This window comes from Wasmannia auropunctata, unplaced genomic scaffold (genome assembly GCF_000956235.1).
Source record: "Wasmannia auropunctata unplaced genomic scaffold, wasmannia.A_1.0 LD336001.1, whole genome shotgun sequence".
NCBI classification, from domain to species: Eukaryota; Metazoa; Arthropoda; class Insecta; order Hymenoptera; family Formicidae; genus Wasmannia; species Wasmannia auropunctata.
In genome coordinates this window covers 175240-193596 of record NW_012026889.1, presented here as the reverse complement: position 1 = coordinate 193596, position 18357 = coordinate 175240, and the positions used below count along the sequence as shown (strand labels likewise).

Here is an 18357-nt window from a genome sequence, read left to right as displayed (position 1 = left end):
TCTATATATATAATATATATTTTTTCTTCCCTCATATTTCCCTAATCTGTTTCGGTGAAAGCTCGTTCCTAATCATTTATTTGTTCTTTTTTTATTATTTTTATACTTTTTATTTAAATTACTCCAATAAATTGTTTATTTTAATCTATCCTGCGCGCATCATCATCGATCGACAATAGCTTTTCATTTAATAGTTCATTAATTTATTTTGTTTTTTCGTTAAATTGAATTTCATAATTTTAACATCCTACCTAGATAACTGGTCATTATATTACTTGTCAATAAATAATACGTAAATACATAGGTACATATATTTCATCGTCATCATCCCTCTCCCTCCCTGTCTCTCTTTCTCTCTCTCTCTTTCTCTCTCTCTTTTCCTTCTCTCTTTCTACTTCTCTCTTAAATACTTTTCTCTTGCACGTCCACTCGCTATCATACGTATGAAGGTATCGATAAATATAAAAACTCTCTATTCATGTACATGATAGAAAGAGAACGATGATGATGATGATAATGACCCTCTCTCATGAACATAATCGTAATATCAATAATATTAATAGTAGTCGCAGTAATAATAATAGCAGCACAATAATATTAATCGCAATGATAACAAGCACAATAGTCGTTAAAAATAATTAGTATGATAGTAATTGTATTTATAACAATATCGATCGTTCTCATCTCTCTTTTTCTTGATGTCCCTTACGCCATTTTTACTCTTCTCTCTCTTTCTCTCTCTCTCTCTCTCTCTCTCTCTCACGTTTTTTCCTATTACAAAATTCTCTCCCTCGTTCGTCTTCTCTTTCGCCGATCGGCGAAGTAAAATCTTGATCGCGCTTAACTCTGCCGGAAACGGCATTGTTAGTCTTTCGCTTCCTTGACGACTGATTTCCGAATGAACGCGTCTTCGCGTTCGATGAATGCGATTAAAAAAAAATGATCATGAACGCAAACGAAGAATGAACAATAAATAATCGGACGAAATGACAGATGAGTACGTGGGCGATATGATATATGTACGTGTATGCGTGCGGGGAAAGTAAATCTCTCGCGATCGGAACAGAAAATCGTGTGTAACTTACAGGCGGTAAAAAACTTACGCACTAATCTATAGAAACCGGGGCCCGAGGGCCGTTCTATCGCTTCTCGTTTTGCAGCGACAAGACAAATCGCTTTCATCGCCGTCTCTCCTCCCTCGATATATATCACCGGTACCTCAATATCGTCATCAACGATCGGTCTAATCGAGCACCATCGTTTTCGTGTAGGCACGAATGTGTCTCGTATAGAGGAGAGCTTTTTCCGACTTTCATTCGGCGAAATCCGTTTGTAGTTCATTAGGATCATGCTTCAACCGACCAACACAACGTGCGAATGACGTCCCAATCTTTTAGGCGTTCTCATTTTTTAAACTTAGAATTCTCTTTAGTCTCTCGTAAAATCATATGTAGGATGTCTATTGTTAGACATGATGGTCTACCATCTTTGTGATAATTTAATTTTCGTCAATAATAATTCAATTTAATTTCGTCAAATTATTGACTTGCGTCTATGGATCTCGCGAGAATGGTGAGTAAAGGTATCCTCTATAAGTTACAGTTTCGATATTGCGCTTAATCGCACTTGTCTCTCTGTTACCTCTTGTATATCGCGATTCTCCTTCCGGCCTGTATGTTCTCTCGTAATTCCGGATAATGATCAACTTCTACGTACGCATTCTCGGTACGCGTCCTTAAATCGCAGCTGCGGCATTTCATTCTCGCATCGAGTCGAAACCGACACGATTTTGATTTCAATTCAAATTTAATTAATTCAAGGTGAATATACATCGACTCGCATGACATTGTCGGCATGCGTCAATTGCGATCTAGGGGTACGCACGCAGGGTCGGCACTAGATGGGTTTGTTTTTAAGGTACAATTATATAAGAATATTAAGAGTCAAGATATTTGGTACGACCCGGTCTCTCTTTCGGAATCTCCTACAAAAGATGGGATACCCTCTCCGACAGCATATGTAAGTGTCTAAAATCGTAAAAAACATCCGAAAGAACTTGGTTCTCCGGAAGTCCTTTACGTACGTTCTGTACATACATTTTGCACCTTTGTGCTGTTTGAGCACAAAGGAAACTTAACTGCCTTCAGCTTCCTCACGAAGACTCGCTGATAAACGCGTATCAGCGGAAGTCACGGCAAACAGTTTTTCCACGCTCCCATCGAAAGATAAAAATGAATGGGAGGCCTGTCGGCCCGCCCATCGACTTGCTAAATAATAACCATGTCTCAAATAGAATCTCAAACAAGCGCGATGTTCGGCATACATTTCCTCTCCGTGTTATCAGATCGTTGTCCGTCGTTGTAGTCATCATCGTCTTGTCAGTTTGTCACGCTTCGGCTTAAAACACCTCAGCTCTAAGAAAAAGTTAAGTACAAAAAGTTTCATTGATCTTTAATCATTCCGCCTAGAATGTATTCTCGCTGATACTTCAGAGAACAGCGATCGGCCAGACGTTTCTCACGCCGCTGAGATTCGACTAGGCGCGTCAGATAGAACTTTGTCCGATCTGTCATTACGCGGGAACAATGACGTGACTTCTTGCAGCGGAGATCATGTTTTAATCTGTTTTTCTTTCGACGCTCTCGCTTTTTTGATCTATTCTTTTGACGCCACGTCACGGTTTAAGCGCGTCCGGCTTTAAGCGAGCTCCTCCTTCACGCCATCGGTCAGCCGAGTTTTCTCTGTCATCATAGTTCTTCTTTTGAAGAATTGTTTTCGACAGATAATTTTTCTACTCGTTAGTTCCTCCTTTGTCCTGGGAGTTTTTAAATGTTCTCAGGCATTTCCTCGAATCGCATCTCGAGGAAACTCTCCTGAAACATCTGACCATAGAATGCACGAGCTGCAAAATTGTTTGTGCGACACTACAGTTATTCGATCATTGCAAGATAGCTCGGATTATCGCATCCAATATTTGTTTTCGTCGGAATAGCGATACGACACGTGGCCAAGCAAACAGAACGATTTATTCCTCTCATGAAGAGATAACGTCATTGTCCACGCAAATTTCGCACGTATAATATCGATGTTTTGTAAAAAATGCTCAACGAATTCTGCTACGATCGCTGTTTTCCGAAATACCGTTCGCGTGTCGCAGCTTTAGAAAAAAAAGGCCCCCGTAATCGAAGGCGATTTATAAAGAAATGATCGAAGACGAATTGTTCGTCCGTCGAATGGACGTTTTGAGACATGTCATCGCCCTGCACTCCCCTCACGGCAACGAAACGCTTTACGGATCTATTCCGGCATCATCCTCGTCGGACTCTTTGGCTATAGCTTGGACCACGTCGCAGGGACGACGCAGCGACGGAATCTGTCAACCGACCATACCACACCTCCGCGCATCTCTGTTCTCTCTCTACGATATATTGTAGAAACACGACATACAGATAATTCCTACCCTAGTACTTCTCGATGGAATTTTAGCTCCGTTTTTTTTTTTTTACCTATGCACGAATAGACATTTATGACGAGAAAGGGGACCGTTAGTCACGTAACAACGAAGGATATTGTTTCCGCAGGTGAAACGTGGATCGTTCTCCTCGCGTCTCACGTCCTCACGTGTCCCATTGAAGAGGACAATATGCGATCCATCGACACGGACGATGAATCCCTTCCGACAACGCGCGCGTCCTGCGCGTCCGTCGAACGCGCTCGCGCGTTCCATCTCTTTCACAATGAACGCCTCTCCGCGTAAATTGAACTGCGGTACTTTTCTTCCCTCATTTTTTTTTTCTTTTTTTCTTTTAACTGATACACTAAATACTCTACGCGGTGCTCTTGAAGCGGCAGCTGTGTCAGAGATATTAAAAGTTTTACTTTGATCTGCTGATCGAGGAGAGAATGCGGGCGAGGAGGTCTCGCGTCGACTGTTCGATCTACGTTCGGTGGATCGAAAATTGGAATATCCTAAAATCAATTTGTAAATTTTTGGTAGCTAGAGCACACAGATTGTCACAGGACCGCGGCGCTTACGGACCGTCGTCGACGGAGCAATCGATCGTCGCTCATGCAACGTCAATTGTCCCTTTAGCTTTAGCTTCGCAGCGCGAAATTTTCGCAAAAAACTTCCTCGACTTGAGCATCTTAATCGTTAAGATATTGCAGGCGGTATCAGCGCGCTACGGACTGCGAACGGTGCAGAGTGTGGAAATATAAACGTCCGTCGATAAGCGCCGTTATTATCAGCGCAACGTGAATCTTAATCGAATTGTACAATTCTCCCTCTCAATAATCCATTTCTTAGAAGTAAATAATTAATTTATACCTTGTATTCCCGTGCAAGAGAAGAAACCCTCGCGATCTCTCTTTCTCTTTCTCTCTCCTGTTTCGTTTTTCTCGTCGCCCGCACCGTCTCCTCGCGAAGAAAGAAGGAGAACGTCCTAAATTAGATTAAACAATCCCAATTTTGAGACCTGAGCGAGATCGACCTGAAAGTCGATCTCGCTTCCTCAGGACTGCCTCTACAGGAGGTTCGACAGGATTTCTACGATCCTGCTAGGCCGCGGAGCTACGACCGCGAGGGACTCTCGAAAATTTGAAATGCTGTTTGTCTTCGGGTCTCCTAGAAGGGGGGTCAGGAATCACCTGACGGGACGGTAGGTCGGCCTGAGCGCTCGACTCTTTCTTTTTCTCTTCTTTTTTTTCTTTTTTCTCCCCTGCAGAAGTGGGTTCGAAGGCGCGGAATAGATGACGCGTTCCGGACGCCGCTCAGAACTCGACTATTACGGCTGAGCAGGCTGCCAATCCCTAGAACTCGAGCCTGTAGGCACTGCAACTAGTCTCGTGATCCTGGAGATTGATAGTGCACCTGGACGCGGACGGCGACAGATCTATGTGGTTCGCCGCGAGCGCTTCCTCGTTATCGGCAACCCAGTAGCCCAAAGTATCGGTGTCGTAAGTCGGAATCATGGTTACCTCTGTGAAAAAAAGAACATGGGAATTATATCACAATACGCTCGGAACGTGATGCATAATTAACATAGATATTTTTATTAATTTGCGCACTTCTTACTGCGCATAACTTCCATAGCCTTCTCTTTGTTAGGTATTGTAATTTTCATTGAGAGTTCTAATAAACTTTATATATTTATAGATATTTTTTATTCGCATTTGAATATTGGTATTGTCACGCTTTGATGACAATATTAATATTCATATTTTATGACAAAGTTTTAATAAAATAAAGAAAAATAATGATAAGAGAAAAAATAAAAATATTAATCAATATTGTTTGGGATTACAAATTAAACTATCGGCCATAAAAAAATATAAATAACTAATAGTATCTCAATTATAGAGTTTGTGTTACATAATTTATTCTTTAATTTAAAATATGTAGAAATTATGTAGATATTATGTATGAACGTAAGAATATCTTAATAAACTTACCGAGATCCTTATCTTCCCAAGTCTTTTTAGCTTCCAGTAGAGCGTCGTAGACTTCCCGGCTGGGCTCGGTGCCGCTGAAGACGTAATATCTCGCTCGCACTCTCTTGAAGAATTCTAAGGAAGTGTAGTACGAATTTCCGTGATGGGGCACGTACGCCAAGTCCATGTAAACTGGTTGGATCTTATTTTTCGAATCCTTCATCTTCTTTTCGTTCTTACCAGGGCTTTCCGAGCGTTTTTTATTCTTAATATTCTCTGACTGTACCTTCTTCGCTTGCTTCCGCTCTTTTTTCGGCGTACTAGGTGCACCCTTGTTCGATACTTCGTTGGTCACCGGTGCAGGAGAGGGTAACCTAAGAGGTTCTCCCCAATTTTTTATAACATCGAAATTTAGAGTATCGGACGTCGTCTCGGTTGAGCACGATGGAGATTGAGCAGGGTTCTTCAGGTTAAATTTTCTGGGCGGTTTAGGAGACGGCAGACCGAGAGGGGTTCCCCATCCCTCTAAAGGATCTTTTTTCGAATCACCTTTCGAATCATCCTTAGCGTCGTCCCGGAACGAAGACGACGGATGATCTTTCTCGTCGGTTGGTTCGTGTCGAACATTACCGTTCGTGTATCTGGGCGATATTCCGCTGCTGAAAGCGCCTCCGGCCTCCTTCATCTCCTTGTCCATCAGAGCCTTATCGAAATCAAGGTCAGCCTCGTCGACGTATTTCTTCGCGTCCGGCTTCTCGCCGTAATCGCCGACGGGCTCCTTTTCAACTGTAAATCTGTGAACAGAAATGGGATCGCTGTCCTTCTGCATACCAGTTTCGCCGTGGAAGGTCTTCATAGCGGAGATCTCCGGCGGCACCGCCGGCAGCTCGCCGTAGAAGCTGCTGCTCATCGCTGCCGCCGAAAATTCCATCTGTTCCTCTTGCTTGTCGGAAGCTGACTCGTAGCGACGCGTCGCTTGCGGCGAATATCCGACTTGCGAGGTCGAGGAGAGTGGCGAGCTGGGTGGCTCATCGTCAGAATAGGTGTGCCTCTCCTCGCTGCTACCCCACGGCTGTGTCACGACCTTGCTACTGTGCTCACTCGATGGATTGGGTGGACCGCGATCTTTTTCGCTGATTATATCGGATCCTGAGCTGCCGCTGCGCTGCAACTCCGAGGACTTGATACTGCCGATAATGCTGCTGATTGCGCTTTCCGCGGCATCTTTGCTTGGTAGACGTTCATCCACCTTCACGTCGGTCTTCTCCGCCAGCACGACTGTCTCGCCCTTCTCATTTGTCGTCTCTGTAACTTCCCTGGTGGTCGTCACTATTTCACCTTCGTCGGATACCGTCTTCGTTGTTGTGACAATAGTTCTGATCATCTCGCCCGATCTGAATCCTTCCGGTGTGGCCGTCGACGATCGACCATCGGATTTTCTATCGGGCGTCGATCTGCCCGACACGTGAGGCTGAACCACGGCGCCGTCTCTGATCAACGGCGACATAGGAATATCCGGCGTAGACTTGCCGCTGAAGACGATGTCTTTGGGCAGCGATATATCCGGCGAAGACTTGCCCGAATAACTCTTGTCATCAGATATAAGTTCTCGTATCAAAGGCGATACCGGATGTTCGAATTTGTCTGCATCTAAGCGTTCCTTTATTGTAGACTCGAGTTTAGTCTCCTGTTTGAGATCAGGTGTCGATTTACCGGAATCGTAGAAGGCTTTTACGTCGGGCGTTGCAGTGCCCGATGTCACGGTTGTGATCGTTTCCTTGATGATCTTTTCCGCAGATGTGGTTTCCGTTAATTTTTCCAATAATTCCTCGCTGGCCAAAGTGTCCGTGCTCTCCTTGACGTCTTTCTTCGTGATAACTTTGCCGTCCGGACCGGTGATCGTGGTCACCGTTGTCACGATTCGCTTCACGTCAGCACTGGTCGTTGCGTCAGACGCATCTTCGTCACTCACAACCTTGTAGATTGTATCTGAGGGGTCTGTGTAAATTTTCAAAGGATCTGTTTGCGTTAATTCGGTATCCGGTAATTCCTCTGTCACGATCGTTCGCGTCGTAATCGTCTTTACATATTCACCGGAATCCTCCTTCGAATCGTCCGTTTCTTCGTCAGGAACGACGATCTCGCGTCTGATCACCTTTGTAATAATTTCAGGCTCGTCTTGCTCGATAATTTCGCGTTTGACGACCTTAGTGATCACTTCCGGTTCATCGTGTTCCACGATTTCCCGCGTGATAATCTTAGTGATCGCCTCAGGCTCATCTTGCTGAGTACTCAATCGCTTAACTTCTTTGACTATTTCTTGTGGTTCGACTTCTTCGATTATTTTCATGACTTCAATTGTTTTTCCAGATTTCTCATCGGATGTAATTGTCGCCGAAATCCCCGCAGTCTCTTCGGGTTTGTCGATAGTTTCCGCGATTTTGCTTTCTCTCAATATTGTAATAGTTTGCGCGGGTTGTGCAGTCTTTGTGTCTTCCACGTCCGTTTTCGTTATGTGAGTCGTGGTTAGCGTAGATTCCGGTATTTTTCCAAGCGCTTTGCCGGCTACGGAAGTCGCGTCGTGCGTAAATTCTGGAGTGGATTTTCCAGACAGCGTGGTTATATGCGTCGTCCTCATCTCTGTCATACCACCGACGAAGGCCTTGTGGAACTGGCTCTCATAATCCGTCGGATAGTCGGACTTATCCATCTGTCGCTCACTCGATTCCGGATACATGCCTATTTTGTACTCGACCGAAGATTTTCTAGCGTCGTGCGGCAGCTCGTAATCTACGTCCGCCCCTTCTTCGTAGCGATACATCGCCTCGTCCGGTTCCTCCTCTGGATAAATTTCCACATCGATCACAGATTCTCTCGGGATCTTTCTCTTCATCACGATCTCCTCCACGATCTCTAAGATAATGTATCTGGGTAGAGACGTCTTGACAATTATCTCCTCGAGTACCACCTCCGTGATTTTCTTTCCTTTCTTTATATATTCCTCCTCCAAAAGCTTTTCGATTTCCATTCGTTTTTCCTCCGATAGCAGGATCTCCTCGTCTATGTGCGGCTCTGATCGAGGACTATCCTGAGTTGATTTGTCAGAAGGAATTTCCGGGCTCAAGCTGCGGCTAGCAGAAAGCGCCGCTTTTGAATCTCTGTCATATCGATCGCTTCCCACAGGAGATATCTTGCCGTCCGGACCTTCACCTCTCGTGGTGTCGCCTGGTTTTCCGTGAATGTACTCCTGAGTAACATCAACTCTTCCGAAATCCATGCCAGTTGACACAAAAGGCTTCTCTTCTTTTTCGTATTGAGGCTCGAACGAGGCTTCGTCGTCTACGAAATCGAAGACCGCGCTCCTGGGTATGTTTTGCCGGTTGATAATGTCTTCTATTATCTCCATTACTATAAACTGAGGCACCGAATACATCATAACCAATCTCTCGATCATTGTCAAACTGATCTTTCTGTTCCTCATGATAAACTCATCTAAAATGTATTTCTCGATCTCCATTTTCTTCTCAGTTGTAATTGAAGATGTCACTTTAACGACGTCTTCTTCTTCGTCATCTGATTTCTCTATTTTGCTCGGCTGTCCGACGTCCGGCTCTTTAAAATCGGCAAATCGTTTCTCGCGGATCTTCTGCATCTTTTTCTCGATTGTCTCGGGCGAGGTTGTAGGACTTTTGCTGCCTTTCTTACATTCATCCTTCTCGTCAAATGGTTTATCCATATCGAGATGCGAGATAGAAGCATCTTTTTCCTCTTGAGGAAGCAGCTTCTCTGACAACTTATCCTCGAATAAACTGGCCGTTCTAGATCTGCTGGTCGGTGTTTTCTCGCCAACATCGAAGACGCTTTGCGAACGTGATCTATCCTTCGGAGTTTTGTCCACCGGCGAACTGGCTCGCGACGATTTAGCAGATTCGTCTTTTGCGGTCTTTCCAGTGTCCAAACTCGGCGAAGTTGATCGTTCGCCCTTCGCTTCCGGTATTTTAATGTCATCAGGCCTCTCGCTGGCAACACTGGATGATCTAGACTTATCTTTTTGATCTTTGTCATCGATTGAACTGAGTGATTTTGAGACATCGGATTTCGGTTCCGTCTTATCGCTGATAATGCTTAACGATCTTGTCTTATCGACAAAATCCAGATCGCCGATTGTACCGGTTTTTAATCTGTCATCGTCTATTTTCTCCGTTGGTTGGGGACTCGGAGATTTATCACTTTTATCATGATCTTTAACGCTACCCTTATCATCGGATTTATCGCTAGCAACGCTGGAAGATCTGCTTCGATCAACAGGTGGTTCTAATTTATCAGTAGGCAATGTTGACTTTCCAAATAATTCCGCTCTCTCACTCGCGACACTAGATGACCTGGATTTATCGGCTGGTGTTTCCATCACGTCTTTAAGATCTGGTTTTTCCTCCGTAACGCTGGTCGCTCTCGAGCCATCGGCCGATTTTTTTCCGTCGGATTTTTCACTTGCCATACTTGGAGATTTGCTCCTGTCGGGTTCTCCCTTTTTATCCGGAATCGGCGATTTTGCTTTTTCCGCTGATTCCTTGTGATCAGACGTAATACTCGCGATACTAGGCGATTTAGATTTATCCAACGATTGTTCTGTGATATCTGTGAGATCAGCACTGCTAGGCGATTTCGATCGATCTTCGAGTCCCTTCAGATCACTTATCGCGATAGGTGATTTTGATTTTTCATCGGATCGTTCCATGACATCCTTTAAATCCGGTTTCTCTTCAGCAATACTCGGAGATTTAGAACGATCAAACTCCTTTTGTTCTCCTGTGATACTAGAAGATCTCGATTTCTCAGCGGTGACATCCTTTAAATCTGGCTTTTCTCCAGTTACACTTGGCGATTTCGAGCGATCCGCAATTTCCGCAACATCTTTTATATCCGGTTTTTCACCAGCGATGCTAGGTGATTTTGAACGATCTGGTTCTTTAGGTTCGCTAATACCGCTCGTCACACTAGGCGATCGTGATTTGTCCGATTGCATTATATCTTTCAGATCTGATTTATCTTTATCAGACTTCGGAGATTTTGGTACTTCGGGTGATTTCGCTGCTGGAGACTGTTCTAGTTTATCGTCCTTAACACTTGTGGCGCTAGGCGATCGGGTTTTCTCGATTGGCAAGTCCACATCTTTGATATCTATTTTTTCTACAGTAACGCTTGGTGATCTAGAACGGTCACTTACTTTCTTGCTATCTGATTTATCACTAGCTACACTGGGAGATCTATCTTTATCATGTGATTCTTCAGTCTTATCAATAGCTTTAGGCGAATCTGGCCTATCAAAAATAGGGGATTTTGGTTTCTCTAAATAACGCTCCGTCACATCTTGAAGATCCGGCTTATCCGCGGCTATGCTCGGTGACTTTGAACGTTTGGCTTCCTTCCTTTCGTCGGATTTATCGCTGATCGCGCTTGGAGATCTAGCTTCGTCAATTGGTCCCTTTTTATCATAATGTTCACTCTCGAAAATAGGCAACTTCTCACTTATCGTTTCTTTCTCAATGATACTAGGCGATTTCGGCTTATCAGTTTCTCTTTCATCAACTTTATCACTTAGAACACTAGGAGACTTATCGAGAGATTTAATATCTTGCTCGGATTTCTCTAAGGATAGCGGTAATTCTTTGTCTACGGCCGGTTTAATTTCTTTAATAGATTCAGATAATTTTTTAATGACTTCTTCGTCAGCAACGTCTTCTTCGGTAATAGGTGCCTTCGAAAAATACATTTCAGGTTTATCTGTGGGTGATTTCGAGAAAATCGTATCGGCTGGTGAAATGTCCTCTGAATGGAGTGATTCGGGTGTCTTCGGAACACCAATCGTTCCTTCTTTCTTAGGTTCTGGAAGCACCTTCTCAACTGGAAGTTTTGGTTTCTCGACTGATTCTATTGGAGATTTCTGTGTTGTCATATCAAGAGGTGATGGAGTTCGTGATTTCTCAATTTTTTCAATAGGAGAACCAGGTTTCTCGAGCTTTTCCTCAGGCGGAGATTTTACTTTCTCAATTTTTCCTGCGTCTCCCTTATCGGGAGATTTCAGTTCCTCTCGTTCCTCTTTAGGCGACTTCGATATATCTTTCTCGGCAATTTTATCCTTCAAGTCATCTTTCTCCACGGGAGATTTCGGCTTTGTAATATCCTTCAATTTTTCTGGCATCTGTGGCTTACGCGACTCCGATTTTTCCAAACTGTCTTCAAGATCCTGCGAATCACGAGGACCAACGGGTGATTTTTCCAAGCTATCGTCCGGACTAATCTTATCCTTACCTTCTGGCGCAGATTTTTCGGAAATGCTATCCTTCTCGGGAGTACTCATGCCCGAGTGCGAGTCCTTATCTAAAATTAAAGAATCTTTATCTGGTGTGGATTTAACGGACGCATCCTTAAGAGAATCATCTGGAGTGACGGTCTTCATGAAAGTTATACTGCCGGTTGGACAAATCTCAGTTTCTTCTCTGCCATCCTCGCTACATGATGTGACAAGCATCCTTTTGACAGTTCCATCGTCAATTTTTGCTGATATTTCTTGAGGGCTTTTCTCTTCTTTAGTTACTGGAGTTTCTTTAATTTCTACGGTCTCTAATAGTTTAGATTTCTTATCGTCTTCAAGTAGTTCTACTTTCGGCTCTTGTGTAAAGCCTGTTGCATCTGTAAGTTTTGTTTTCGGCTTCGCTCCTTCGGCAACTTTTTCAGGAACTTTTTCAATAGAATGCACAGTATCTTTTAATATTTCGTCTTTAATTGGACTTGTCGGTTTTGATTTATCCTCTTTTGCTTTAAGCTGTGGTTCCTCGACTTTTTCTTTAACCGCGGGCTCAATTTCTTTTATTCCAAGCTTCTCGTCAATTACCTCCGGGCTTGGTGTAATTGATTTAGAAATATCTGGTATGTCAATTGAGGGTCCCTTATCGGAGAAGTCCGTTTTTTCCTTAGCCTCGTCCAAATATTTTTCGGCAATATCCGATGTCTCGGATGCTTCTCGTTCTTTTCGTTTTCCATCAGCTGGTTTAATATCCTTTGTAATCTGAGGCTCCTCTTCTCCCACCTTTCCTTTAGTTTCTTGCACGAATTTCTCATCCGCCTCGATCACTTCACTCGTGGTATCTTCCACCGATTCTTCAACGTCTTCCTTTTCTTTCATTTCGTCCGCTTTATCGGGAGATGTGACTGGTACATCACGTACTTTATATTCTTGCTCGACAGCTTCGAAGTCGTCAATTACGTCTTTCTCGTGCTCCTTCGTAACCGCAGGCGAAATATCTGAGATTGCTTTCTTCTTTGCGTCAGTCGCATCGGAAATTCTTCTAGGTATACTAACAAATCCATCCACTTCCTCCTCGACGTCCTCCTCTTCAGACAGGGCCGATAATTCCTCGTCAGTGCTCGTTTCTCGCTCATCCTCCTTTTTGTCTTTTTTCAATTCAATCGGAATTTTTATCTCTTCGGAGCTGGGCACTTCAGCGATCGATTTCTCAGCCAATATTTGAGGTTCTGGAATCGCTACCTCCTCGATAATGCGCGATAATTCTTCTGCGGTTATACTAAGTACTGCATGCCTCGGCATTTTCCTTTTAATAATAATTTCTTCAATAATCTCGATAATGATTCTTTTAGGCACCTTCTTCTTACCACAGATTTCTTCAAGTTTTTTAACATTAATGTTATCTCCTTTGGTAACATATTCGTTAACAATAAATTCCTCAACCTCCGCTCTTTTTTGCGAAGTTATCGATTCTGTTTTCGGAATTTCAGCGACTAAATTTTCTTTCTCGTCCTCAGGTGTCTTTTCAGATAGTGTTAATAACTTTCCCTCGGTAACATCAAGTAACGTGTTCCTGGGAATCTTTTTTTTAATAACAATCTCTTCAATAATTTCGATGAGGATTCGCTTGGGTACGATCTTCTGAGCAGAAATTTCGTCGATTGTTGATGCGGTAATCTTTTTCCCTTTAATAACATACTCATTGACGATAAATTCCTCAACCTCTGCTCGTTTCTGAGCACTAGGAACTTCAGCAACGGATTCTCGTTTCGCAGTTATGTCTATTTTCGGTGTTATCTGCTCCTCTGCCGATTGTTCTGGAGATTCTTCCGGCGATTTCTCTTTAACTATTTCCGATAATACTTCTTCAGGAACATCTAGTATCATATGTCTGGCAATCTTTCTCTTAACAATGATCTCTTCGATAATTTCGACGACAAACTTCGTAGGCACAACTTTTTTAATTGAAATTTCCTGTATGACTTCTATAGTAATTCGCTTTCCTTTGACGATGTATTCGTTAACGATATATTCCTCGATTTCCATTCTCTTCTCAGGCGTGATAGATTCCTTCAAGCTCAGAATTTTGGGATCGTCTACCACGCTCTCTCTGGGAAGTCCCTTCTTTATGATAATCTCTTCGATAATGTAAATCACGCGTTCCCTCGGGATGCGCCTCATTACGGTAATATATTCGATCACTTCGATAGTAATCTTTTTCTTTTTCGTGATAATCAATTCCTCGATTGTTTCTTCAATAGGCGCTTCCCTGCTAAGAATTTGCTTGATATCCTCCGGCAACTTGGGAGGCTCTCGAAAACCGATTTCCAATCCTTCACCGTATATCTTGTCCACGACGAATTTCGGCGAAGTCGGTGTAGAACCGGGAGTCACCATCACTATCTCCGCCTTCGCTGGCGAGACCTTTTGCTCGAAGCCGATCACGGGCTCCTCTATCTCCTCATCCTCCAGCCTCTCTTCAAAAGACGGCCGTTTCGCCACTTTCTTCACGCATACGTCCTCGATACCAGCCTGCATCACATCCATACGAGACGTATCATCGTCCGCCGATTTTTTATGCTGATCGCAAACATGTTGATCGTCCTTTAATATCTCTGCACAAATTTTTTGCGCATCCTGCTTATCCTTTGTTGTATCCTTCACAGGCGATGTCACTATATCATCCTTTTCCCTCACAACTTTTATGAAAGGTTCTTCCTTTACCTCGATAGCGCCAGGTTTTTCGTACGGCGTCACAAGTTTATCGAGCTTCTCAATAAATTCCTCGTGCGCTTCATGAACCGGAACATGTGGTACCGAAGTTTGAGCGTGAGCAAGTTTGCTATACCAAATTTCCTCCTCTTCTAATTTAGCGACCTTCTCTGGAGATTTTTCACCTGATACGGAAGGCTTTCTTTCTGCCGAAATTGGAGCGATTTCTTCTTTCGACGGTTTTCTGTCCGTCGAAATCGGCGAGGTCTCTTCTTTCTTAGGTTCTTGATCGAACAGCGTTTTGTCAGAAAGAAAATCGTCTTCTCTGAGAACCTCGGCGACTTTCTTCACGATCATCTCAACATCCTTAGGTTTCTCTTCAAGCTCGATGCCGGCAACACCAGCAAGGACTTCTCCGACATCCCTAACTGCTTCTTTCATGTCTCTGTAAGGCCCCTCTATTTCCTCTTCATATTCTTCTTCAAATTCTTCGTCCTTTGGTATAGCAAATTTGACTTTCTCCGGTTCTTTTATGTCGGGCAAGTGACTCTCGATATGTGGCTTAATCTCTTCCAACTTCTCAGCCACCCCTGCCAAAGTATCTTTTACTGCATCCTTCAAGGCGGCTGGGGTTTCATGTACCTCTGCTATCTCCTCTTTAATTTTATCTTCCAAAGATTCCAACGAATCTCTTAAACTATCTTTCACAGTTTTGAATTTTTTCGAGGCTTCTTCCAAAAGTGCCTTTACCTCTTCTACATCTTCTCCGACGTCTTCTTCCTTCAAAAGTTCAATCTCTTTTGCAATTTCCTTATCGTCAATTAATTTCGCCGGCGAAATAGCTTCTACTATTTTAATCTCATCCAACTTGTCAGCTGGAAGTTTCTCTTCGATATCCGGCACACTTCGTCTTTGCGCGTCCATTATTTCTTCCTGTATAAACGTCGCGGTTTCCTTGATAGCAGCCACTTTCACGTCAGCAATCGTAGGTTTCACTTCTTCAAATGTTTCAGGTTTGTCAGTAGGCTTGCCGACTTTAGGGAACATTTTTTCCATATCGACCTCCTCCAAGAATACTTTCTCTTGCACTTTCGGCTCTTTCGGAGAACTCGATTTCGAGGAAGATTTTTCGTCGGAATCCTTCTCGGAATCCTTTTTCTTTTTTGTCAATTTATCAATACCTTTTTCAAATTTATCCGCCACCTTGCCAAAGAAGCTGAAGACACCCTTTTGCTCTTTCCCGGTTGGAGTGGGCGGTTCTTTACTTTCCTGCGCAGTCGGTGATGGCTTTTCCTCTTTTCTTTTCTCGAAATCGTCCATTCTGTAAAGTTTAGGATCGACTTCTTCATGAACTGGGAGATCGGCAACCTCATCGGGTGTTTTAACGATGTCTCTTTGCAAATTCTGCGTTGCCTGGCGAACATCAAAAACTTTAACTTCCGGCTTAGCGGCCGCGAAAACAGTTTCCGGAACGACCTCCTTCTTCAATTTTGCAGGAGCGTCCTTCTCCTTTACCTCTTCAATAACATGTTTCTCGTCAATATCCTCTTTTATTTCATCCAACGGTATTCGCTCGTCTTCAGGTAAAGTCGGAGCGGTTGTAGTGGCCCCCGATTCTATTGTCGAAATTCGTTCCTGAGACTCCTCCATCTTTTCAAGAATATTCTCCTTCTGATCGGCATCCGGCTTCATGTCCGTATCGGTCGTTTTTTTCTCCGATGAATCTAATTTATCCGGACTTAAACTGGATGGCTCTTTCGTGATTTCCTCGCTGTCCTTCTTACCGGACTCGTCCTTTTCTTCGGCTTTCTGTACGATTTCGGCTGCGGATGCTATTATCTCTTTTACTTCTTCCTGTAATTGTTCTTTATGTTCCGACGATAATCCAGCGATTTCTTTTTCTTTTTTATCCACGATCTTTTCTGCTTTCTTTTCTGGACTGTCGTCTTTTCCTTTCTCCTCAGGTTCCTCTTTCTCACCCTTTTCTTTCATTGCCTCTACGTCTTTCAGTATTTTTGCCTTTTCTGACTGGGCTTCGTCGAGAACGTGCTTTTGTTCGCCCTCGCCGCTCTGAGCAGAATCCTCGGTGTAAACCTCTTCCTTCTCTACGATAAGATATTCATCTTCCTCAGTCAATTCCTGACTTTCTTTTCTAGAACTTTCCTTCTTGGGCACGTCTTCGATCTCTGCTGTGACATCCTCCTCCGTGATATCCTCCTCCTTCTTATCGGCTTCAGCAGTAATTTCATCATCACCCTCGAAACGATCGTCCTTTTTGTCTTCAATTCTTTCCGCCTTCTGTAAAACAGCTTCAATTTCTTCGACTACCTCCCGCTCTTCCTTGAGGTCCGCCAGCACTTTACTTTCAATAGAATCTAGTGACATATCTTCAGATTGCTCGACTAAGCTCTTATCGATCGGTTTTACGGCTTCTGGTTCTATGCCAGACGGAGTGGAGACCGTGGACGAGTCGGTGGTGCCTTTGTCGCCCTTCACTTTACGAATAACACCGTCTTTATCCGATTTTACAGAAGCGGTCGGAGTACTGCGAGTAGATTTCGCCGGGCTGCCCGGTAGACGAGCTTTATTGGGACTGATCGGTTTCGCGCGACGGACGATCGGCTTCCTGTCCATCGGCTTAGGTTTCGCGGAGACCTTGACAATGGGCGCCGCAGTATCCTTCACGGCGGACTTCTCGACCTCGGACTTCTTTTGTTCCACCACTTTCCTGTTGTTGGCCTCCTTGGCGCTTTTGGCTGGAAGACTTGGAGCGACCTTGGCCGCCGGTTTCGCCTTCGGCACAGCTTTCGATAACTCCGTCTTCGTTGCAGCACCGTTCAGAGTCTTCTTCGGGGTAGTCGGGGAAGACTTTACGGCGTCTCTCTTTTCCGCCCCGGAAGGTTTGGCTTTTTTTTCAATCGGCTTTGGCTTCGGAGTTACTTCGCTCTTCTTCAATTCGACTTTTACCTTGCTTTCTTTTGGTTCTTTCTTTTTTGGCTCAGGCTTAGGTTTTGGCTCCTTGGTCTTCTCGGGCTCCGATTTGATTAAATCAATTTTTTTCACATCATCCTCTCGTTTTTCGGGCTTCTCCACTTTAATCGGCTCTTTCTTCGGCTCCTTCTTTATCTCTTTCAATTCCTTTTCAATTTTCTTACTCTCCTTCGCCTCGATTTCGAGCTTCTTGTTCTCCACAACTTTTTTCGTCTTTATCGGCTCGGTCTTGAGTTTACTCGTAGATATAATCGGCGTCGATTGAGGGATACTCTTGGATACAGTCTCGTCCGCGGCCTTAATGGACTTGGGTTCCGACGGTTCTCTCTTCTCTTTCTTCGGCTCCGAAATTTTCTTGGGCTCCTTCTCGATAAGACTGAATTTCTGCTTGGCTGGCTTGAGCGTCGTCAAGGACACTGACGGTGACAATGTCTTCGCTGAACATACCGGATGCTTCAAGAAGTCCAGACGTTTCAATCGTTCAAAACCTTCGAAGATCTTGTGCTGCGGCGTACTGCCGGGAAACAGAATCCTCGTGATATTGTCCTCGGGATTGGCCGGCTGCCAGACCAGAAGCGCGCATATCGAGACAAGATTCTGGATCGGGAATGTGAGAGTGTTCGAATCCTTCTTGTGAGAACCTGCGAACAGCTTCGAGTCCGACGTGTGCCACTTTGCCAGGAACTCGCGCACCTCGCGACTATCCTTGCTCGGACTGAGCACGTACATATCCAGCGTGCCGTGGCCCACCTTGTGATAGAGGTTGATAGGATTGGGATCTCTGTAGCAAGGATGAGCGCGAAGGTTAACGTGTCGAAGGTTCATCACCATCTCTTGACCAATGTCGGTGAGATTGAGAACGAGCGGATCGATGTCCTTATCGCCGTCGGGTGAATTTGATTGTCTTCTTTCCTGCA

The 18357-nt window shown here is 44.1% G+C and overlaps 1 protein-coding gene across 2 annotated transcripts in view; it reads right to left on the bottom strand.

Annotated features, from left to right (window-relative positions):
• Window positions 1-106: 106 nt before the first annotated feature.
• LOC105453212 (microtubule-associated protein futsch) overlaps window positions 107-18357 on the bottom strand; it is a 43555-nt gene continuing 25304 nt past the window's right edge. For both annotated transcript variants that reach the window (XM_011694966.1, XM_011694967.1), the window contains exons 6-7: window positions 5452-18352; window positions 107-4979 (exon numbers count right to left, since the gene is read on the bottom strand). In XM_011694966.1, the coding sequence (XP_011693268.1) occupies window positions 4810-4979; window positions 5452-18352 (13071 nt within the window). In that variant the 3' untranslated portion in view covers window positions 107-4809. The remainder of the gene's footprint in view (window positions 4980-5451; window positions 18353-18357) is intronic.